The sequence below is a fragment of the Miniopterus natalensis genome, chromosome 4, assembly GCF_054644295.1.
Source record: "Miniopterus natalensis isolate mMinNat1 chromosome 4, mMinNat1.hap1, whole genome shotgun sequence".
Taxonomy (NCBI): domain Eukaryota; kingdom Metazoa; phylum Chordata; class Mammalia; order Chiroptera; family Miniopteridae; genus Miniopterus; species Miniopterus natalensis.
Genome location: NC_142084.1, coordinates 6,093,881 through 6,114,806, shown reverse-complemented (window position 1 = coordinate 6,114,806; position 20,926 = coordinate 6,093,881). Strand labels below are relative to the sequence as shown.

The 20,926-nt window shown below is 49.3% G+C and overlaps 1 protein-coding gene across 1 annotated transcript in view; it reads right to left on the bottom strand.

Moving 5' to 3' along the window:
* Positions 1-8,673: 8,673 nt before the first annotated feature.
* The window catches only part of SYNPO2 (synaptopodin 2), a 123,473-nt gene continuing 111,220 nt past the window's right edge, over positions 8,674-20,926 (bottom strand). The window contains exon 5 of the mRNA XM_087815901.1: positions 8,674-9,381. Within this exon, the coding sequence (XP_087672027.1) occupies positions 8,839-9,381 (543 nt within the window). The 3' untranslated portion in view covers positions 8,674-8,838. The remainder of the gene's footprint in view (positions 9,382-20,926) is intronic.

Sequence of the window (20,926 nt, the reverse complement as noted above, 5' to 3'; positions counted from 1 at the left end):
CGGCGCTGCCCTGCTCCACCCACCTGCCCGAGGCCTGGGCGGCAGGTGCCCCCGCAGGCCGGGCCGCAGCGCAGGACGTGCGTTGGCGTTGGGGGAATGTGTCCTGTGGTCTCCCTCAGGCGTCGGAAGCGGGCGCGGGGCTGAGGTTCTCACGCTCCCTCCAGGGCGCGGCTCGCCTGGACGGCCACTGAAGGTCACTCTGCAGCTTCGGGAGTGACAGCTGCGGGCTGGCGCGGGCGTGAGCTGGCCGGCGGTCAGGCGCTGCCCTGGCAGAGTCGCGGGCGCCCGGGCGGACTGCGGCGTCCACGCTGGCAGCACGGCAGGGAGGTTCCTTATCTCTGCACAGACCCGTCGCCACCCGAGTCCGCGCTGAGCGCACCTGCGGTCCCGCGTGGGCTGCGCGTGGGCGCCCGCGGTGTGTTTAGAACGGGCGTGGGCGGGGTTACTTTCCCGGCCGGGCCGTCCGCGTCTGAGACGCAGCGACTGGAAGGCCGGGCTGGGCAGCCTCCTGCCTGGGTTTGGGCCCGAGTCCACCCCTACCGGTGCGACATCTCGGAGGCCACCCCGCCGCTGTGTCCCTCACTTTCCTCATCTGTGGGCGGGGGTCACATGGCGACCTCCTCGCAGCGCGCTGCGGGGATCCAGTGCGTTCCCGGGCAGACCCTCCAGCACCTGGCACCTGGCACCTGGGGCAGCTGCATGATCACTGTCCAGGGTCACTGTTGCCTGGGGCTCTCTCCTTCAGGACCCCTTTCCACAGTGAAGCTGGGATGCCCCTACTTACCATGTCTGTCCCACAGGGCGCTCTCCTTCCCCTGTGCTTTCTGCTCGCTGCAGTCCTCCTCCTCGCAGGGACACCAGTGACACGCTGTCTGTCAGAGGTTCCAGCCACGAAGCCTAAACATAACCTGCAGCCCACAGCCAGTCCGACCCGGACCCTGCGAGTCCACCTCCTGGACGTCAGGAAAGCCGGCCACGTGCCCCCGCGTCTGGACCCTGGAGAGGCCACTGGCACGGTGCTGGGGGGACTCACAGAGCTTTCTGTCTTCTTGCTTCCACCCTTGCCCTTCAGCCCTGGTAGAGAGCTTGGCACCTAGACATACCTAATGCATCCTGATGACAGGCAAATTATGCCACATAAAGGCGTACTTGAGCTTTCCCTGATCGCTTGAGTAAGATCTCCACTGATGCTGTGGGAGCGGAGGCTGCGCTGAGTCTGGAGGGCGCCCCTTCGCTGCCTCACCCAGGGAGCTGAGTGCGGACCGAGGGAGGTGTGATGCAGTCAGAGGAGCTAGGCGCCCACGGGGCAGAATGGCCTGGTGTTTGTGACGCTCTTTCCTATTCCTCCCCCCCCCCCTTTTTTTTAAATCCATGATACACTTGGGAAATTTCTGTTTTAGTTTCGTCTCATTTCTGTTTTAATTGCTGTCACGATTTTTCACACATCCTGTGGACAGATCTCCGTAAGGTTCTTGAATCTCCGCTGTTTGTGTGGCTGCAATAGCCTGGAAGTTTCCGGACTCCAGCGACACTTGGGTTACCGTGAGTTGCTAGAGGGGCTCAGCCTGGCTCCCTTTGCCACACTCTTTTAGACGCAGGTTATTATACATCTCCTACTGGAGCCTTTGTCTCGTGTCTCCCCACCCTGGGAGGATTTGGGGATGGAGATAATGATGTAGTGCCACATAAAACTCTCCTGACAATTGCCAATGACATCGCCTCTGTCTGCAAGCCAGGAAGGGAGGAGGTGTTAACACAGGCTGTGTCTGGGGCAGCGTAACGCTGGCTCAGGTCTACACACATCGAGGTCTTAGAGCCTAAAATGGAACCGACAGCACAGCAACCTTGACCTGGGAAACAGCGTTGTTCCAAAGGCCGGCAACGGCGCCACCCGGGATCTAGCCCACGTTGCCCTTAAAAGGCTCCGTAGTCAGTGCTTTGAAGGAAGAACACAGCGTTGAAGGGAGAGACCCTGGTGCTCTTTGTGGTTTTTTAAATCCCACCTGTATTTCATCACACGCTCTCTAGGTCCCCTTCTAGTTTCAACAGTCCTGTGAATTTTGAAAACCTACCAAAACATTCCCATTTTAGTTCTTAATCTTTTAAAAATAATTTTTGGTACCAAAGCATTCTTGCGGCGAACTTCATTTAAAATACTTTGGAATCAGGATGACCTGGCAAGGGTACGGTCTCAGCTGTGCTGCGGGAAAGGAAGTCAGCATTTCAGTGTCCCAGGCGGCACCCCTTCACCTGCCAAATGCAAATTTAAAAGGAAAAAGGCTCTTATTCCTGTCAACGGGAAAATGAGTATCCCTGAGACTGTAACCACATCTGACAGGTGTAGATGGCCTGGGGGAAGGTCGGGTCACCCTGGCGCTCACTCAGCCACCGTCATCTTCCCAGAAGTCAGGGCAGCGGCTGCTGGGGCCAGCGCCGTCCTCTGCTCTGCTGAAAGGCTTTGAAGGACGAAGCCAGCTGGCAGCCAGCAGCGTGCCTGGGAGGGTGGCGGTGAGATGAGGGAGGGGGGGAGACGGGGAGCAGGGGGAGCAGTGACTGAGAAAGGGGTGGGCAGGGGCACTCGGGGACGTTCTGTGTGGCGGATGTTTTACACAGTGTTCCAGGAGGCGAGAGCGGCCTGCGGGCTCACGTGGGAAGACTGGCAGCTCTGCTCTCTCTGTCGCCCTCCCTCTGTCCTGCGCCCAGACCTCCCTTTCCCGGTGCTGCGGGGATCCGCTTCCTCCGAGAGGCTGCTCTTGCCCACTCCTGCTGAAACCTTCAAGGGCGCCCTGGGGCTGCCCTGCAGCAGGGATGAGCCATCTGTGGCCAAGGAGCTGAATTTGGCCAGACACCTGTTTTTGTACAGTGAGTTACAAATAGTTTCAACCTTTTTAAGTGCTTAAAAAATGTTTTTTTTTATAATCCTTACCCAAGGATATGCTTAGAGGGAGAGGAAAGGAGAGAGAGAGAGAGATTGATGTGAGAGGGAAACATCTATGCGTTGCCTTTGGTACGGCGTGTGCCCTGACTGGGAAAAGAACCGGCAGCCTTTCTGTGCACAGGACGTCATTCAGCCAACTGAGCCACTGTGGCTGGGCAAAAAATGTTTTAAAGAATAACAGTTCATCGCTTGCGAAAATTACATGAGATTCCGAGTGCAGTGTCCGTAAATAACAGTTTCTGAAGTCTCGCTCTGCATTTCCCCGTCAGCCACGGCCGTTTGGGCAGAGTGGAGTTGGAGCCGAGCGCTCTCCGTAGCTGGCCTTCCGCAGAGGGGTTCACCCTTCCCTCAGGGAAACCCCTGCTTCCTGCTCCCCCCTTGTCATCCAGTAGCACCCGACTGCGTGCAGCGGGCAGGGGGGGCTGCCCCTTCTGCCTGCAGCAGCCCTGCTCTCGGCTGTGGCCACCTCCGCCGGCACTGCCGCCGGGCCTCTAGGTCTCAGCTCTGCCATCAGTTCCTGCAGAAAGCCCTCCGTGGGACTCCACAGCCCACGCACAGTGCTCCACGCTGCGGGTAGGTTGTTCTTGCTGCTCTCGTAATGTCCTTGTCTTTGTGTCTTCACCCTGCGCCCTCCTTGGAACGATCGGCTCCCCGGGAACCGAGGCCACATTCTAGTCCCTGGTCCATCCCTGGCTCCCAGTGCTGATGTGGCACCGAGTGGGGAGTGACAGAGACTGCTGACGACTGGTCCGTGTGAACATATCCGACGCTGGCTCCTGGCGCTGCCGCAGAGGGGCTTTCTGTGCCCTTGTCAAAAGTGGGACGTTCTAGAGGAACTGCTAGGCATCCCCTGACTGAGACCTGCCACTCTCCTTCCTAGGGCTTCATCCTTCAACTCTTCAAAGGGCTACGGCCACAGACTGAGGTGAGCCCATTTATATTAGCTTCCCACTCAGGGACAGGGTTCGAGTTTTCTGTCACTTTGAAACAATTCCAGGTCAGTTCATTGCACACTCACAAAAGTGTGGGTCTGAACAGAATTCCACTCATGCCAATCAAATGTAATGCTTCCCTTTGTCAGAGAAATTAAAAATCAGATGAGACCACCTGCTGACCTTCAATTCTGGGGTCTTCACGAAAGCCCCTCTTTTCTTAGCTTAGAATCAAATCTTGCAGTTGATAATTTCAAATAATAACAACTTGGGAAAATATTAAGGTAGGTCATTTAACACTTGGAGGGAGATTTCTTAAAGGGAATGCAGTGCACATGTTTATGGAAATATGTGTGCCATAAATACCAATTCTTTGTGGTAGTAAAAATATATGCTTTGTACTTATGGCTAAAATTCGCTCTTTCCCTCCCTCTTTTGATCTTGGATTGGCCCTGTCTTGGTGTCTCTGTTCTAGGAATAATTTTAGAGTAAGGTGACGGTGAAATGAAAATGTGTTACAAATTCTTTCACAGTTTCCTCACACAAGTTGTTCATAGCTCTGATTTTTCTGACGTGATGGCATCTTAGACTTCGAACAGTTCATTTTCTTTCTTTCTCGGTCTCTTCCTTTTTATGGAAAGGGAGAAATCCGGGTACTTGCCAGGTCAGGGTGCAGTAGCAGCCCTGGAGGACCCCTCAGGGCACACACCTGGTTTCCCCCGGCTTGTTTTCTTTTGGGCAGGGTGCCTGGCTTAGCCGAGCATTGAACTTTGACTGTTTTATCACAAAATCAGGGTTCTCTTTCCTCTTCCTAGCCTTCTAGTAAGTGCCAACCTCAATAAATTACAGGCATTTTGTGTTGCCAAGTCAGAGTTGAAGCTACTATAAATAGAAACCAGAGAGTCATTGGAATTCAAGGACAGAGGCATTTAACTGGCACGAAGGTCTAAACCGTCCCCAGTTATGGGAAGATAGGTAACCTCACCCTCCCTTTTGAAAACGGCATCCTTCTCAGGTCCATGTGCCCGTCTGGAAGAAAGTGATGGTATGAATGACACATGGGGCAGCAGGAAAAACCAGCAGGCCACCTCCCCCCAGGCCGGATCAGCTCGCTGCCCCTCCTGACTGCTGTCACGTCCACTCTGTCCACACCCACGTCCATGTGGGTGCAGCCCCCAGATTAAGGAAGGGGGCCAGGGACACGGCTGCTCTCGGGCCGCTTGGTGGCTGTCATCCAGTGAGGAGCCTGGGACTTGAACTCCCCTTGCCTCAGGCTGTTGGCTCCCCCTTGAGATAACACTGCCCCTCTTACCGCTTTGCCATGTTTCGTCACCAAGCTCCAGGGAGTCCTCTGAGAAGGGGGAGCCAGTGAGGCCCTACGATCCCTTCTGTCATTTTAATCTTTAAAACAGCCCTCATTTTTGAAGTGTGTTTCCAAGTGCTAGCTCTTTAAAAAATATTTTTTATCAGAATGCCCCAAACAGCCATTTTATTCAGAATTTACCCCAAAAAGTGTCAAAAAGTTGTACCACGTGATACAGGTGGATCTGGCAGCTCACATTCCATTGATAGTTTTAATATCATGTAAGAGGAGCCAAAGTCATGTTTTTCAAAGTTTTTCTTAAATATGCTGAAATGTGCCTTATTGTAAGGAAGGCTTCCTTCCGTTCAACAGATCAGCCCTGGGCCAGCCTGTGGAGGACCTACTATTGCGGATTCTCGGGGCTTAGAAATTCCACGGATATGTTACCACGTCCTATCGATTACCACTGGCCATGGCTGCGCTTAGGGCTGATTACCAACATACTATAAAGGAAGGAATTTAAAAAAAACTAATACAAAAATATGTTTGGATATCAAACCTGTTAACTTGCATTTGAAATTGATCTTATTTTCAGATAAGCTTTTTCTAAAGTTTTTAAAATGTTACATTTAAAATGTTGCCAGGGAGCATGAAGTTCTTTAGATATGTCTGGAAGCTGATATTGTAGAAACGAAAATTTAAAAATATGTAGTAGGTAAGATTAGATCTCCTTTGGGGTAAAGACTGATTCAAAACAATTCTTTATAAGGAAAAATGAAAAGCCTCTGAGTTGGTTTTCAAGTTACCTTTATTACTCACATATCTTGAATTTCAGTACGCATCTTTCGGATACAGCATCTGGGGTAAGCACAGGCGGAAATGTCCACCTAATTCGCAGGAAAACAGTCCTTTCTAATGAAAAGGTGTGGACAGTGCAGATACTTCTTGTTTGACTAGAAATCAAATGTGAAAATCTATTGCCCCTTAAAAGACAAACATTTCTACAGTTCCTCTCTAATTCTAATAACTGAGCCTACTGGTTACAATAACTTTTATCCAAAGTTTCAGTGCATTAATGCCTATATATAGTTCAGCCCTTTCCCATGTGAATTATGGTGCCAACGCATAAAAGAGACCCATTCAGAGATAAATGGACTAGAATTGTGCATTTATAAAACTCAAAATACTAGGCAGAATGGAAGCCATCTTACTAACCAGCACTTCACACGCATGCAGTGACAGGATAGACTCAAGATTGAGGGAAGGTGCCAGGCTACTGTCCCTGTGGCTGGCACACTGTACTCCCAGGGAAACAGGGACACTTTCTACCCGTGTCATCGCTGCCAGTAAAGGAAGGTCTCCCGCGAATGCGGCCTGTCCCCACAGCCAGCGCTCCCCCTGAGGGCTGCTCTATCCCACAGGCGTCGAGGGACGCGTGCCCACTCACGGGCACCGGGCCTCAGGGGCGTGTGTCCCGCCTCGCACGTCAGCTTGCGTGTGAGCGACACCATTTCACTCCTTCTCAGGTAAACTGGAGACAGATACCCGCCACACACACACTGCGGGACGATTTGGCGATGACACTTCTGCTTTTCAGAATTATGTCTGCAAAGTGCGACTTGAAACATTGATTTCTAACGAAAGCATGAGATGGGCATGGCCTTGTGGGCGTGAAATGTTCGGCTCCCCTGCCTGGCTTGTCTCCTCGTGGTGTCTGGGATAAATTCGGGGCGCTTAGTACTCTGAGCGTTTTGATCTAGTGCATGCGGACAGGGGGTGGCTGTGTTATAATCACATTTGTTTAAGACGTCTGCTTCTCTCTATTTTGATCAGGTGAAAGTTTCAGTGAATAGTATAATGTCTACCGACATCTGGAATCGAAGTACATCAAACCCTAGGAAAAACAGAAATAACTTCTACAATTCATAAAAGAAAGCAACAAAATATGACTTCACCCCACCAGGCAGTCTTTTCCACTAAATCAGCCATATCCCAAAACACTGGCATCTGGAGTGACTCAGCCACTATAATGTGTGCAGCAAATAAGCATTTTATGCAGGGGATTCCCGAGAATTTGCTGACACAGACTAATTGATATATCAGGTATTACTTTTTAAGATTCCATAGAAACTCCTAAGGATCAGTAATGACATTTTAATTTGAGAGAATTAACACCATATCAATTTAAGATAATTTAACAATGTAACTTTAGAAACTGTTCATCTTTTCTCCATAACTAAGGAAGCTGGGTGCATCGAAGTAGAGCTTATAGTGACTTCTTCAAATTCCCATTCTTTTACTTCCAAGATAAGGGATCACTTGTTCCCTGGGAAAAAATTTAAAGTTTTATTCTGAGAAAGACACCATCGTAATGTTAAGTCCAAGAGTTAAAAAGTAAAACAAAGCAAAAGAATCACTTTTTAAAACCTAAGAAAGTTTCCAATACTGGACATGTGTTTTGTTTGAAACTATTCTCAATCCTGGCTTCTGATGTGAAATACTCGGCGTGCCCTTGTGTTGGGCACCCGTGGGCACTGCGGTGAGGAGTGGGCTGGGTCTGGGGACCAACTGGGCACCTGTCTACCTTCCTTGGAGCAGCCTCGCGCTGGCTTTGTAAAGAAACACCACTTGTTCCAGGGCTCTGTGGCCTGTTTTCTATAACTAAACGGTCACGGCCTTCGGTTGCCTACCGACTGGCACAGCCATCCACCAATTCCTCAGTCCCACCAATAGTCTTTCGCTCACGTCAACCCTCACTCCACATAACACGTAGCACAAAACCTGCCGCCCAACTATTCCTTTTGGACCTTCGATGCTACACGTAGTAACACTGGTGACCTAACCCTCTTTTAAAGTCAATCCCATATTTATACAGTGAGCAACAAAAATGCACAATAGATGCACCAAAGCTCATTCTACTAGCGAGAGAACCTCAGAGCTGTTAAGAACATGAGATTAGATCATCTGACCAGTGAGGACACCTGAACCCCTCATCTACCCCTGTCTCGGGCTGCTGGCTTTAAATAGATTAAAAATAAACCCTATACCTAAATCCTTCTATTCCCCAGACATTATACCATTTACCTCAAAAGTCCCTCTGAAATGTATCATCTTACTCCCAGATAATTCTTTCTTTCTGAGAATGCCTTTGTATCAACTCGACAAAAAAAAAAAAAAAAAAAATCTGAATTTTATTAGTTTTTAAATGTTTCTGAGAAATGCTTAAACTGACACCAAGGCACTCTTTTTTTATGTAATGATCATTCAGTGGCATGCTTCATCGGTAGCTTCCCGATGTCACATTCCTCCGCGTCACTGCTCGAGGCGGCCAGCGCACCATGTTTCAGCCCTGCCTTCCTGGACCAGGACGCAGAGAAGAAAATATTAATTTCATTTTAATCGAGCAGGTTTGGTTGCCTAGACTGCCCCATATCCATGGGATAAGTGGAATTAAGATTCTGACTTAGGTACAAGCGCCAGCGTATGGACCCAGGGGAGTGATTCGCGCTCTGGTGCGCGGGTGCCTACACACGCTCACTCAGGTAAGTGACTTCGAGGACAGGCTAAGACCAAAGTGAATCTAAATCTACTGAAAAAGTCAGGCCCTGCAAAGGAGCGTCCTTAAAAATGATTGTTGGGGTGGCGCACGACCACTCTTCGACCCCTCATGTTTGGCGCCTCCAGCCCCGGGGCTGTGGGTTGTAGCTGCAGCCGGCTGCTGCCAGGCAGTGATCAGACCTGGTCTCCAGGGACATTATTTCAGAATCTTCTCTGGAAGGCTGCCTATAATACGCAAACGGCGACTGTGGGCCACACTGGGAGGGGGTGGGCACACCGTGGATGGGGAGGGGTGCCCCACTATACTCCCGTCTCCCAAAGGAGCCCGCGCCGGCCTTCGGGGCCCGTGGAGCGCAGGGCACCTGGTCGTTCCAGTCCTCTGGGGGCCCTGGGAGCACCTTCCTCCGAGCCGCGGAGACCACGTTTGCCACGACGGATTCCTGCATGTTTCTGGGTTTGAAGGCATCGTCCACGAGGCCAAGAGGAGACCTTGCTGCTGCTTCCCAAGGAGTCAGTCTCTTGTTGGCTCTCTCCAGCCCATCAGTTGCTTGGGTGGGGTAGCTGTAAGCAGGCTGGTACTCCCAGGGGGATGCTGCAGAAATGGTGGGAGGGAGGGGTCTTCCAGGAAGAGACAGGGAGCGTCCACTCTCCTAGAAACAAGGAAAATGTTAGGAGATCTTATCCATCTCGGTGGGGGCCCACTGGCTGTGATTCCAAGGTATTCATGGCACCAGGACCACCCACTGTACAATCGAGTCAGGTGTGGAGCTCAGGTGTGGAGCCCAGCCGGGCTGCTCTGGGCTGGGCCTCGGTCTCGGAGAGCCTCCTGGTCACTCTCTGTCCCTGAGCACACAGCTCTGAGGCCACCAAGTCTCTTAGGCTTGACCTCCTGCCATCCTAGGAGCCCCCAGCTTTCTGTCTGTCCCCCACACCCTCACGTTTGCATGCATAGCCCACACTCACCGAGTCCTGGGTTTCAGTACAAAATAAATAAGATATTTACCACCCAGAGCAGATGGTGACCTCCTGGGCTCTTTCCTTTCCTCAAGTGATTTGTAACCTGTGGTCTTACTTTAGTCCATGGAATAAAGTGAGAACAAGCGTAAGCTCCTTGGGTGTGTTTAACGTTACTAGTCTAACGGAGTAGAGGCCTCTCCCCTCAAACTCTATGCTGTGCTGGTGAAGACTACGTGGGGGCTTCATTTCCTCAGCGTGGGGGTTGCCTGCATCTCTGAGGGAAACGCCCCTTTACTCCCTTCTGTGCGTGGTACGTTCCTTGTTTCTTGGAGAGTTTGTGTCCCTGAACCCTCGCCTGTGGAAGCTAACGCTTGGCCCGTCTAATGTGCAGAAATAGCATCTATTGAAAGCTCTCGACCCTCCCGCATTTCCTCCGCGCTCCCACCTGCAGGAGGTGCTGCTAGCCAACTCCTGGGGGGCAGCAAGTGGGCACCAGGGGCGATGCCTCCGCCTGACGGTCTCCCATCCTGCCTCCAGAACGAAAAGCGTTGCCGTGCTTACGAGCATGTTCGAATCCCATGAACGACTTTAACAGCATTTCTTTCTCAATCAAGTTCTTAAATTCAAAGTGAACGGCAAACCTGGATTTGACAGAACATCCCTGATGCTAACGATTTTGTCTCTGTCTTTTTCCATTAGACACACAGAGAACGTAGATGGTTTATTCTTGGCTTGCACGTGAAGAATAAAGGGTCGATATAAGGGGTGTTGCTTCTATCTTTTTAATCACTAAAACTTCAGCAATAACAATTGACTCCCAGCAAAACCGTGTTTCTGTTCATCTCCATATCCTAACGGAAACCTAATAATAAGGCTCCTTCCCTCTGTAGTCAGGGTGGGGGAAGCCTGATCTTGGTCACCAGGGAAGGACCCGATTTTTGTTTCACGGTATTTATGCACTGCCTTCCTTCATTCATTTAACACATAATTTACTGAACACCCACTATTTCCAGGTATTTGACCACAAGCCTAGATACACAAAGATGATTCTGTGAGGTCCTCGCCCTCGGGAAGCTACACCGCACCCCTGCCTTTAGCTCTGCTGTGGCAACTTAGCCCTCGGAGGCAGTTAGAGAGACTCCTCACCATCTTTACAGGACCAGTAAGAACTTTTCTAAACGGTGAGAGGTGCTGACATTCACCACGATAAAGAGAAATGTAGCTCTTGTCTTTCAAGGTATACGTTCCATCTCCCTTTGGCCCTTACCTATGGGAGAGAACGGCCTTGGTCTAAGAGCCCTGGGACGTCCCATGGTACCTGCCTTCTCTGGTCTCACACCAGCTAGAGCACCTCAGGGCCTGCGCTAGTCAGGCCTTCAAAACCTTAGAGACTTGAAGGGGTGATAATAACAGAATCCACAGAAATATAGGGGAGGCTCCTGAATATACACACAGGCGACTAACATCACTGGCTAATAATTGGAGTAGAAATAATTATCACTGTATCTGGAAGGATTAGGACCACGTGAGTGCATACACTTCAGAGACAGGACACCTGAAACACTGCGTGAAAGAGAAAACCTTATTTTCTGGGCTTCCTCCCACCTATTTGGTTTAAAATCATCAGAAGAATGGAAACTTAGAAATTAGAATGTTCAAAACATTGTTGAGTAGTCCTAATAACAGAGAGCTCAGAGATTTTTTTTCAGCTAAGATTGCATCCCATATGCACCCTGACTGGGCATCGAGCCCGCAACCTTTTGGTGTACGGGATGACTCTCCAACCCACTGAACCACCCGGCCAGGGCTCCCTGTCCCTTAGACCGGGCCACACTGGCCTCGTCCCTGCTGTGATCACACCAGGCACGCCCGTGCCCCAGGGCCTCTGTACCTGCTGATCCTCCTGCCTCCAGACATCAGCACGCACGGCTCTGGCTTTCTCTCCTTCAGGCCTTACTCATATCTGGTCACGATTTAGCTATTCTCTCTCTTTCTCTCTCTCAAAATTCCCTATCTCCCCCCACCTCATTATTTGTCCCCTAGGCTCATGTCTACCTAACATAATATAAGTTTTATTTAGTTATTCTGCTTATCTGTTTCTTCCCATTAGAATTCAGCTCTATCTAAGATGTGCTTAGACCTAGAACAGTGCCTGGCAGGTAGATGCTGAGTGTTTGTTGAAGAGCTGACAGTCGTTTCTCTATCAGACGGCCAGGCCAGGAACTCGGGTTAGCTTCGCCAAGACCTGTGGCCCCGGGGCGGGGCGTCCCCTCCCACGCCAGTTACATACGGCGGGCGGGGCTCTCACGCGGCAGACACCGCACCAGCCCCAACAGGCGCGCACGCCAGGCAGTGCTCGGCAGACAAGTAGGATTAATATTTACAAACAAATTAATTTTGTAAACAGGTAAAAGATTTTAACATGAAAGGAAAAGATTTGCATTTAGGTTGGTGGGAATGTGAGAGTTTAAACTGCTTCGATTCCACAAATGAGAAAAGTCTTAAAAAAATTCTCCGTAGAGGTGGAATTCCTTTATCTAGATCTTTAAATACAGGACACATGTTCCCTTGAGGTTATTTAGACACAATCAAGCTGAAAGTCGGGGATAAGAAGAATTTTAAGGTCACTTTTGTTCTAGTCTCTTAATAAAACAGTCTCTATCTCATATTCCCTTGACCTGCCTTCTTAAAGTGAACCTGAAATTTTCTTCCACCCAGTGGAGATTTTGGAAATTCTGTGGCTGCCTCTCTTATCTAAATGGAGGAGACTGTCTCCTTCCGCTCGCCGAGAGCAGGGCAGAGAAGCAGGGCTTCTGCCGCAGTGTCAAGTGGAAGGGGAGCCAGTCTGCGCACGTTGCTGAAATCACTCTGCGAATGCGACGGACGTGCTCAGACACCAGAAGAGGTGCCGTCCTGTAGCTAGAGCTGCTCGTCTCTGCCACGGGCTATTCATCTTAATTCCTCTTAGCTTAACTCAGATTAAATTTTCGGTTCTAAATCAATTCACTTTTTTAAAAGTGTTACTTTATGTTTGTGAGAAAGGGTCAGGGTTGTGACAGTGGAAGCCATTAGGATACCTTGGACCCCACGAGAGGGTGGATGTCACCCTGACCTGGGAGTCCTGCCTCGGCTCGTGTTGGGTGACAGCTGGATTCCGCCTCCGGCCTTACTCTCTTCGGTTGTAAATGGTAATAACGCCCACTACCCCTCTGGATTACGGGGAGAAGACCGGTTGCATTTGAGTGGAACACCGCATAGCATGAGAAACATCAATTACTTTTGTTATTGTGGGAAGAGTCAGAGACCTGGCAGAACCTTTTGTTCTAGAGGCAAGTGCACAGGCAGGCTGTGGACCGGGATAAAAATAGGAGGGGCCTGGCTTTGAAGTGGCACTGGCACCCAGGCCGCAGCGAGGCGACGGGCACACCGGAGCCAGCGCAGGGGGCAGGGCTGGCCGCGAACTCCGCGCTGACCTCATCTCCCCACCAGCCCTGGGTGGGCCAAGAACAGACTTCCTCGTGTCCTTGAGCCTTCCGTTGTAACATAATAAAAATAACCGCAGTCATCTGAGGTCAGGGAGACTGAGGCTGAGGGGACTCCTCACGCAGACACGGTCCCTTTCATCTCAGAAGCAAGGGCAATAAAACACACGGCCTTTTCCTACCTGCGAGTCCCCACTAATCCTCGAACAACCCTGTAGTCCCGCCTCACAAGTGAGGAAACTGAGGCAGAGCAATTAGGTAATTTGCCCCAGGTCAAACAGCTAGGATGTGTTTATATAGGGAAATTGAGGAATCGAAGACATCGAGCATAAAGTTTTATCTAAATGATGTATTTTAAGGCGTCAAATCTATTAGTGGAGAGAAATGACCACAGCAGCAATTTTACCCTCTCTCCTGGCTCGTCCTCAAAAGGAACCAGTCCGCCTAACGCCTGTGGCCACGAAAATGCTCCATTAATGTGGACCGTGTTCTAGTTAAACAGTGGAAGCCACCATCATGACCTTATGTAATTCTTGGGAAAAAGCATATTTTTTATAAAAGTCTACTTTAATTGGCTTGAACATAAAAATAAAAATTCTTAAACACATTTCAAAGTATTTTCTGAAAAGTTTTCTCTCTAAAAGATTTAAACAATAAAGGTCATCTTGACCCACCACAGGAAAAATAAATAAATAACAGATAGAAATTCCGATTTCATCAGCTTCTATAGAGAAAAGGTAACGTTCACAATAAACAAAGGCTGTTGATCCCGTATGAAATGAATGAGCCTTTGACCCCCTGGGGACTCGTGTGGACAGCAGTGTCGGTGCCTGGCATCTGTGAGCACTTAACCAAGGGAAGCCATCACCATTAGCACGAAATTAACACGCATGCATGCACCTTATTAGAATTAGAATTATGATAAAATATAAAGCCACTTAAAATACCTTTCCCTATGTGATTCAGCGTTAGCTGTCCACAGTATCCTAAATACCTTTCCTAAAGCAAATCCAGGCCTCCTTCTCCTCTCTCCACCATCCACAAAAAGAAAAGTCACCCTGAATGTGTACTTATCTCCAGAGGAAAAGTGGGGATAAGAGAGAGAATTTTTATAGATTATGTGCCCACTATCTGTGGATGAAAAAGGAGTGATGTAATAAATCATAAAGTCCTACCTGGGCAGGTCATGGTGGACAGTCACCCCCAGGCCCGTAATGTCTTTAGGGAAAGGTTTTAAGCAGCTCTGCCCATTGCTCCTGTGCTGGCAGGTAACACCTCTGAAATGTCAAAAGTCATGCCCATCCTGTAACCCATCCCCGCCTGGCTTTCTCCCACCTCCACGTAATCCTCCTACTGTCCCTCCTTAAGTTCAAACGCATAAAAGCTGCCGCAAAACTGCCCTCCTCCAGAGCATGGGGATCTTGCTCCTGGCTCAGATAAACACGCAAAAATTCTCTACAGGTTTGGACATTTCCTAAGTCAATGTACTGGAAGTGGCTCTGATATCCCTGAAGCAAATCCACTTCCCAGGCAGGGAGGCTTTGGCCCTCTCCGAGGACAGCTTTCTGTTAAGATGTGCAGTCTAACAACCTTGATTGGGCCCTTTGCACAGTAACATTCTCCAAATTTCCTGCCGGAGTGTTTTTAAGCCAGCCTTTGCCACACTCCTAATTACATTAAAAAATCTACAGATCAAAGCTGGTGAATGGTACTGACAGAGACACCCACAGCTGTGACCACACAGAAACTCCATTTCTGTAACGTGACCCTCTCTCCTTTCAGTCCCCCCGCTCCTTTCCTTCATCGGCAGGCCCCGAGGGCATCCCACTCTGGTCAGCATCCAACTGTCCTAAGGGTCTGTTGGCCCCAGAAACAGAGCTTCCATCAAGCTGAAGACAACGCCTTGACTTCAGTGGTGCTTCAGCCCCAGGCCCACAGACACCAAACACCCCACAGACCACAATCAGGAAACCAGACAGAGTGACGCCCTGGCTGACCTCAGGACCTGATACAATGATTAACTACAACCTGCCCGGGCCCCAACCAACCGGTGCAGCTCGCAACCCACTCCCTTAGTCACCATGAGTAATGACGATTCTGTGTGACCACCCCCGGAAGCCGTCGGGGAGCCCGGTCCTTGAGCGCTAGCTCTCCTGCGACTGAGCCTGGCACCATTTCCTCAGCTAACAAACCCCTGCTTTCTTGCCTGCAAACTCCGGTGTACGTCTGACTGGGTTGGACGCGTGCAGGTAAGGACCCCTTTAGTCTGGTAGCACAACTAAACAACACGAGATAACGTTATTTCCCCCGGATGAGGAAAACACATTATGAGGAAAATGACTTATTTGATCTTGGCAACTGTTTTTTTTCTGTCCATTACATTTTTAAGCTGATTAAACAGACCCTTTGATTTATATCTGGAGCCCTAGGGAAAATGTTTAACCTCCTTTTCTTGGGAAAGTTTTAAGACTTATTGCTAAATCACATTTATGGTTCCTTTGTCAAAAACAGGGCCCCGGAAAGATATTTAAAATTAGGAACAGAAAATATAATTTTCCTCTGGGGACTCACCACCAGCTTGTCTCCTTAAGCACAGAGCAGGCAGGATTCTGCTGTAACTGCCTGTCATGACCCTGCCCACCTGGTAAATCTCATGTTAATGGCATCTTTCTTGTTTGAGGGAATTTACACAGACATATCACGTATGTCATTTCATTTTAGAGGCACAGGAACACCATAAAGTAAGTGGGGTTTGAATGATTGTTTTTCTGGAATAGATAAAAGGACAGTGGGGATGGGGGGGACAGATTAAAGCAGAAAAGTAGATTAAAGCAATGATAGCCATGCAGTCGTGCCTTTCAAGTAAAATTGGGAACCTTAGAAACATCTATCACAAGTGTCCTGGGCACATTTCTTCAAAATAGGAAGCACTTACTTCACTTGAAAATACTGGGCACGCCCTGGCCGGGTGGCTCAGTCGGTTGGAGCGTTACCGTGACACGCCGATGTTGCAGGTTGGATCCCCAGCCAGGGCACATACGAGAAGCAGCAGATGACGCAGGGGTAGGTGGAACAACAAACTGGCGTTTCTCTCTCAAATCAATCAATAAATTAAAAATGTTAAAAATATATATAAAAAGAAAAGAAAATATAGGAGGGACCCCTTTGTAACCTATAGGAAGGTCTATCCACTGTGTTGCACACCTGAAACTAATGCAAAATAGTGTTGAATGCAAAGTGTAATAAATACAAAACTAAGCAGCTTTAAAAAACAGCCTGCAAGGGGAACATGGAAGTGGCCTGGTCGGCAGCCTGCGCCTTCCATCGCGGCCGCGTCAGGGCTCGTCCCGAGCGTCGCCTGCGCCTGATCACGAAGGCGGGGCTCCAGCTCAGGCTCCTGGGCCCATGTAGACAATGGCAATGCTGTGCCATGAAAACAGGAAGAGAGGACGCACTGCTCCCAGACGTGTCTGTAATCCCACTAATGGCTCAAGGGGATCTCTCCCGAGGTATTAGGGTGCCTGTGTAATTATCAGACTTTTAACACTTGAGAGCGAGTATTTCGCCCTTGGCACGGGCTGTTATCACTGCTTTCCTGCCGGCCAGCTTTCTCAGCTCCCACGGAACAGCGGCGTGTCGTTCTGGAGCACATCACTGCTCGTTAGCACCACAGCGAATGTTGTTACGTGGGCCCCGCAACTACTCAAAAGGCCTCAGTCCTATTCCCCTGACCACTCCTCGCTCCCAACTTCACTTCATGTTGATAGGATATTAGGTAGCTACTGATTGTTCAATTGCTCAACAATCTTTTCCACGCTCAGCATTGATTCATTCAAACACAGGGGTGACTTAGAAGCCTGTGAATCAGCCACAAACACTTCACTAAGCCTCTCGGCCACCTTACACGTAAAGCCTCGGCCTAAGATAAGAGACATTCCCAGGAGAAGTAACCGTGTAGGCTTCAAATACACGTTCGAGAGAAGGGAGCCTCGGTAACGTTATGTCTGCAGCCACCTGTTAAAAACACACAGGCTGGGGAAGGGATAGAAAAAGAAATGTCTAGAGCTTATTCCAATGGTCACTGACCACCTAGACTCACACGCGTGGTGACCTAGGCTGACCACCTGGACTCACACCCGTGGTGACCTAGGCTGACCACCTGGACTCACACCCGTGGTGACCTAGGCTACATTTTTGCTGTGTGTTTTACCTGGGAGGCATGTCATCTCCCAGTTCTTTCATCAAAAGGGCCTGAAGGAGAATCTCCTACAATTTATCACAGAGGGTCAGATAGTCCCAGATGAAATGCAACTTTGATGTTACAACTAGTTGCTAAATTCAGGTCAGTCTAGACCAGTAGATTTTTAAAAATTTTTTGCAAAAATAGGAAGTCTAGCTGAGAGAAAATGAAGTCTGACAATGTAGTGTATCCCCGTGATACACGGATAAACATTTACGCACCGTTCCCAAGAAAGGGTTTTGACTCTGAGTGTGGTTGACAGTGCTGGGTAGGATATTACAGTTTCCAAACAAAGCAAAATGACAACAAAGCTGGCTGAACAGTGACAGCAAAGAACATAATTACTGGGTGGTTCTTCTTTGTAAAAAATTGCTTCCTGTGTAATTGCACAATTAGTGTGACATAACTTTATAAAATAGAACGTGCATTTGACAGCAAAGGATGGAGAGCCAGTGATTCAGGAGAATTACGGGAGAAGCTTCTAGAAGTTCTGCTTCACAGCATGTCAAGCCCGTTTCCCACCACACTCCAGGGCGCCTGATGGTGTCCTGGGACCAGAGGTCCCTCTGAGGCCCAGAACAGGCCCTCTCAGGAGTACTTGTGCTTCAGGCACAGTCGGGGCATTAAAGCCGCGCTGCAGACAGGAACCCAGAGCACACCCTTCTGATCATGGCCTCAAGCAAAGCGCTGACTCTCTCCCGCCTAAGCTCGGCTTTTCTCGCATTGGTCAAGGGACGTATTTCATTTTAAGGCATTTTTCAAACATCCTGAAATTAGAGTGGTAAAAAATAAACACATTTTGTCCTGTTGGGTTTTAAACTAACCCATGTTTTTAAAAGGTATTGAACTAAATCAAAATACAAGATTTTGGAACCCGAATGTTTCCTAGAAGACCTTCATACAGAACATTATAAAAATCCTAGGAGAGGGGACTTAGAGGCCCTCGGTGGAGCGTCCTGTGGTACCAGAGCTCCTTCACACCTGCGCGGGGTGGCACGGCCATGGCAGGGGGACAGCACGGGCTCCGCCGCACCTGCGGGCATCTGCCGCCTTACCAGCTGGGCGACTGTGGGCAATTTTCTTAAGCTCTCTGAGCTTTAGTTTCCTTATCAGTTAAGAAAAAATGAGGATAATTTCCACCAAATAAGGTGGTCATGAGATTTCGCTTCGGGGCGCGTGTTCAAGCCTTTAACACACCGCGTCCAGCACGCAGGGCGGGCGAGTCCCCCAGCTCTCCCCGCGGCGTGAGGTTCCCTTCAGTCCCGCTGAAACTGACGGTCTCGCAGTGCCGTTCATTACCTCTAATTCCTTCTTTTTCACCAGCAGAGACCTTTCCCCTCTCATCCTCAAATACCCAAAGACCTCCTTGTGGTCCTTTCTCCCTGCACTGGGCAGTGCACGCACGTGTGTCTCAGGCACAGGGCCCCCAGGCAAGTCACGGCCCCTTTTGTTTCGGAAATAAACTTCAGTGCGTCAAAGGTCTGGAAACAACACTCCCACTGGGCTCAAAGCGGCCCCTCCGGGGGTGCACCCGGCCCTCGTCCCACACCCTCCGGCTCCGCCCGCCGGCGCACCCCCTCATTCCATCCCCTTGCTCTTAAGATTCAAAGAAAGTATTGGGCTCCTTTCCTGTGATCCATGAAGCGCATGAGCTTCCTTTTGGTTCTGCAGATTCTACAATCATATCTGTTTTCATTTTCAAAAGCAGATGAGCATTCAATGTGCTTCAACATTCTCCTTCAGCCTACATCCCACAATAGGAACGCTTTGATCCCTGCCGGAGAGATTTAAGTTACTTATTATTAAGAACATTTGTGATGGGAGATAACAGACTCTATTGCCCTCCCGCCAAGGGAAGCCATGAATCCCGTTCCCAGAGATAAGGAACTTGGTGCAATCCCTCCTCTGGATGACAAAATTGTATCATTCTGTCCCTAGAAATACTTGTCCCCTGCCTGGATGAGCAGCAGGGGGTCCGGCGAAGTCACATCTGAAGGCCTTTATTCTTCTGTTTAAGAAATAAATGAGAAACAATGTTCTGTTCAAATCCTGCGTGGAGGCTTCGGAGGGAGGCCGGGAAGCCGCTCCTGGGCCGGGGCAGCATTTGCTGCCATCTGCGGGAAGCTGGGAGAAACGCCGCCCTTGGCCCTCGGGCTCCCTCAGCTCAGCGGCTGATGGAGGAGCTTTCCCAAGTCTGCTTCCCCAAGCCAGGGTGAACTGGAAAACTACTTACGGGCTTAAAGAATGAAGGTGACTTAAGAAAAGTGTTTTTCAAAACGTGGTTCACAGCCTGTCAGCATCAGAATCACCGGGGGTGTAGATTACAGAAATGAATTCCTGGGCTCCACCCAGCCCGACTAAATCCGAATTCTAAGGTGGGGCCGGAGAATCCTAACATTTCCCGGGAACACAAGTTGGGCAATTGTGTTGGAACGCTGTGAAGGCGCTCGGGTGCGAGAGCTACAGTCTGTGCCGCAGGAAATCAGGGTAGTTGGTGAATTCAAGTGTAAAACTAAAATCAAAATCAAAAGCTCTAAGTGATAGATTTTGCTTTGCTCTTTATTTCAGTAACACCATCCAAAATGGGTTGTGACATTCTACTGGTTATTTCATAATGTAGAATTCAAACCCTAGTTAACCTCTTTTGGGTTTATGTGAAAAATTACGGTTGGCACTATCTGACAAGTACTGACAAGCAGTCTTGGGGCCGGACCATCAGTAAACTGTGTGATTAGAAAAAAAGGAAACCCTAATTGTGGAAGGGCAGGCATGACGCTTTAAATCAGCACCTCATGTCAGTCCCGCCTATTTCTTACTGACATTTTAGCTTTAGACTCACAGGGGTGGGGAACCTTTTTTCTGCCAAGGGCCAGTTGGATATTTATAACATCATTCGAGGGCCATACAAAATTACCAACTTAAAAATTAGCTATGAAAAAGGCTCCTAGGTTTATTGGATTTCGAGTCCCACATGTGGTTGCGTTGGCAGGGCCAGACCAAATGATTTCAAGGGCTGCCCACAAGCCGATGTTCCCCACCCCTACTTTAGAGGATGATTTTGTGAATATTTTTTTAAAAATCATCTGAGACAAGCTAGCTAGGAGAAAAAAGAACAAGGGGTACACGATGCAAATAAGAGACCTACTTGTTTTTTTACTTTTAAAGAAAAAATGTGAGTAAATGTCACAAAAGGAAAGCGGAATGAAATCAATTTAATTGTATTTGAAATAAAAGCCATTTTGGAATCGGGCCGTGTCTCAGAATCTCAGTTGTTTTGCTTTTTTCTCTTCAAGATCAGTCCTGACTTCTGCTTCTGACTCAGAGGATTCTAGAGGTTCCAGAAAACCCACAAACATCCCCCCGGGGTTTGAAAGGCGGCTGGAATTTTGGGTTCCTCCCTCCACCAGCCACTCGGCTTCCGAGAACTGCTTTTCCTCGCCAGCCGGGACGCTGGGGCTTTGCTCCCGGCAGACCCAGGTTTCACCCCCTCTGCTTTTGGAAACCGATCCTGCTTCT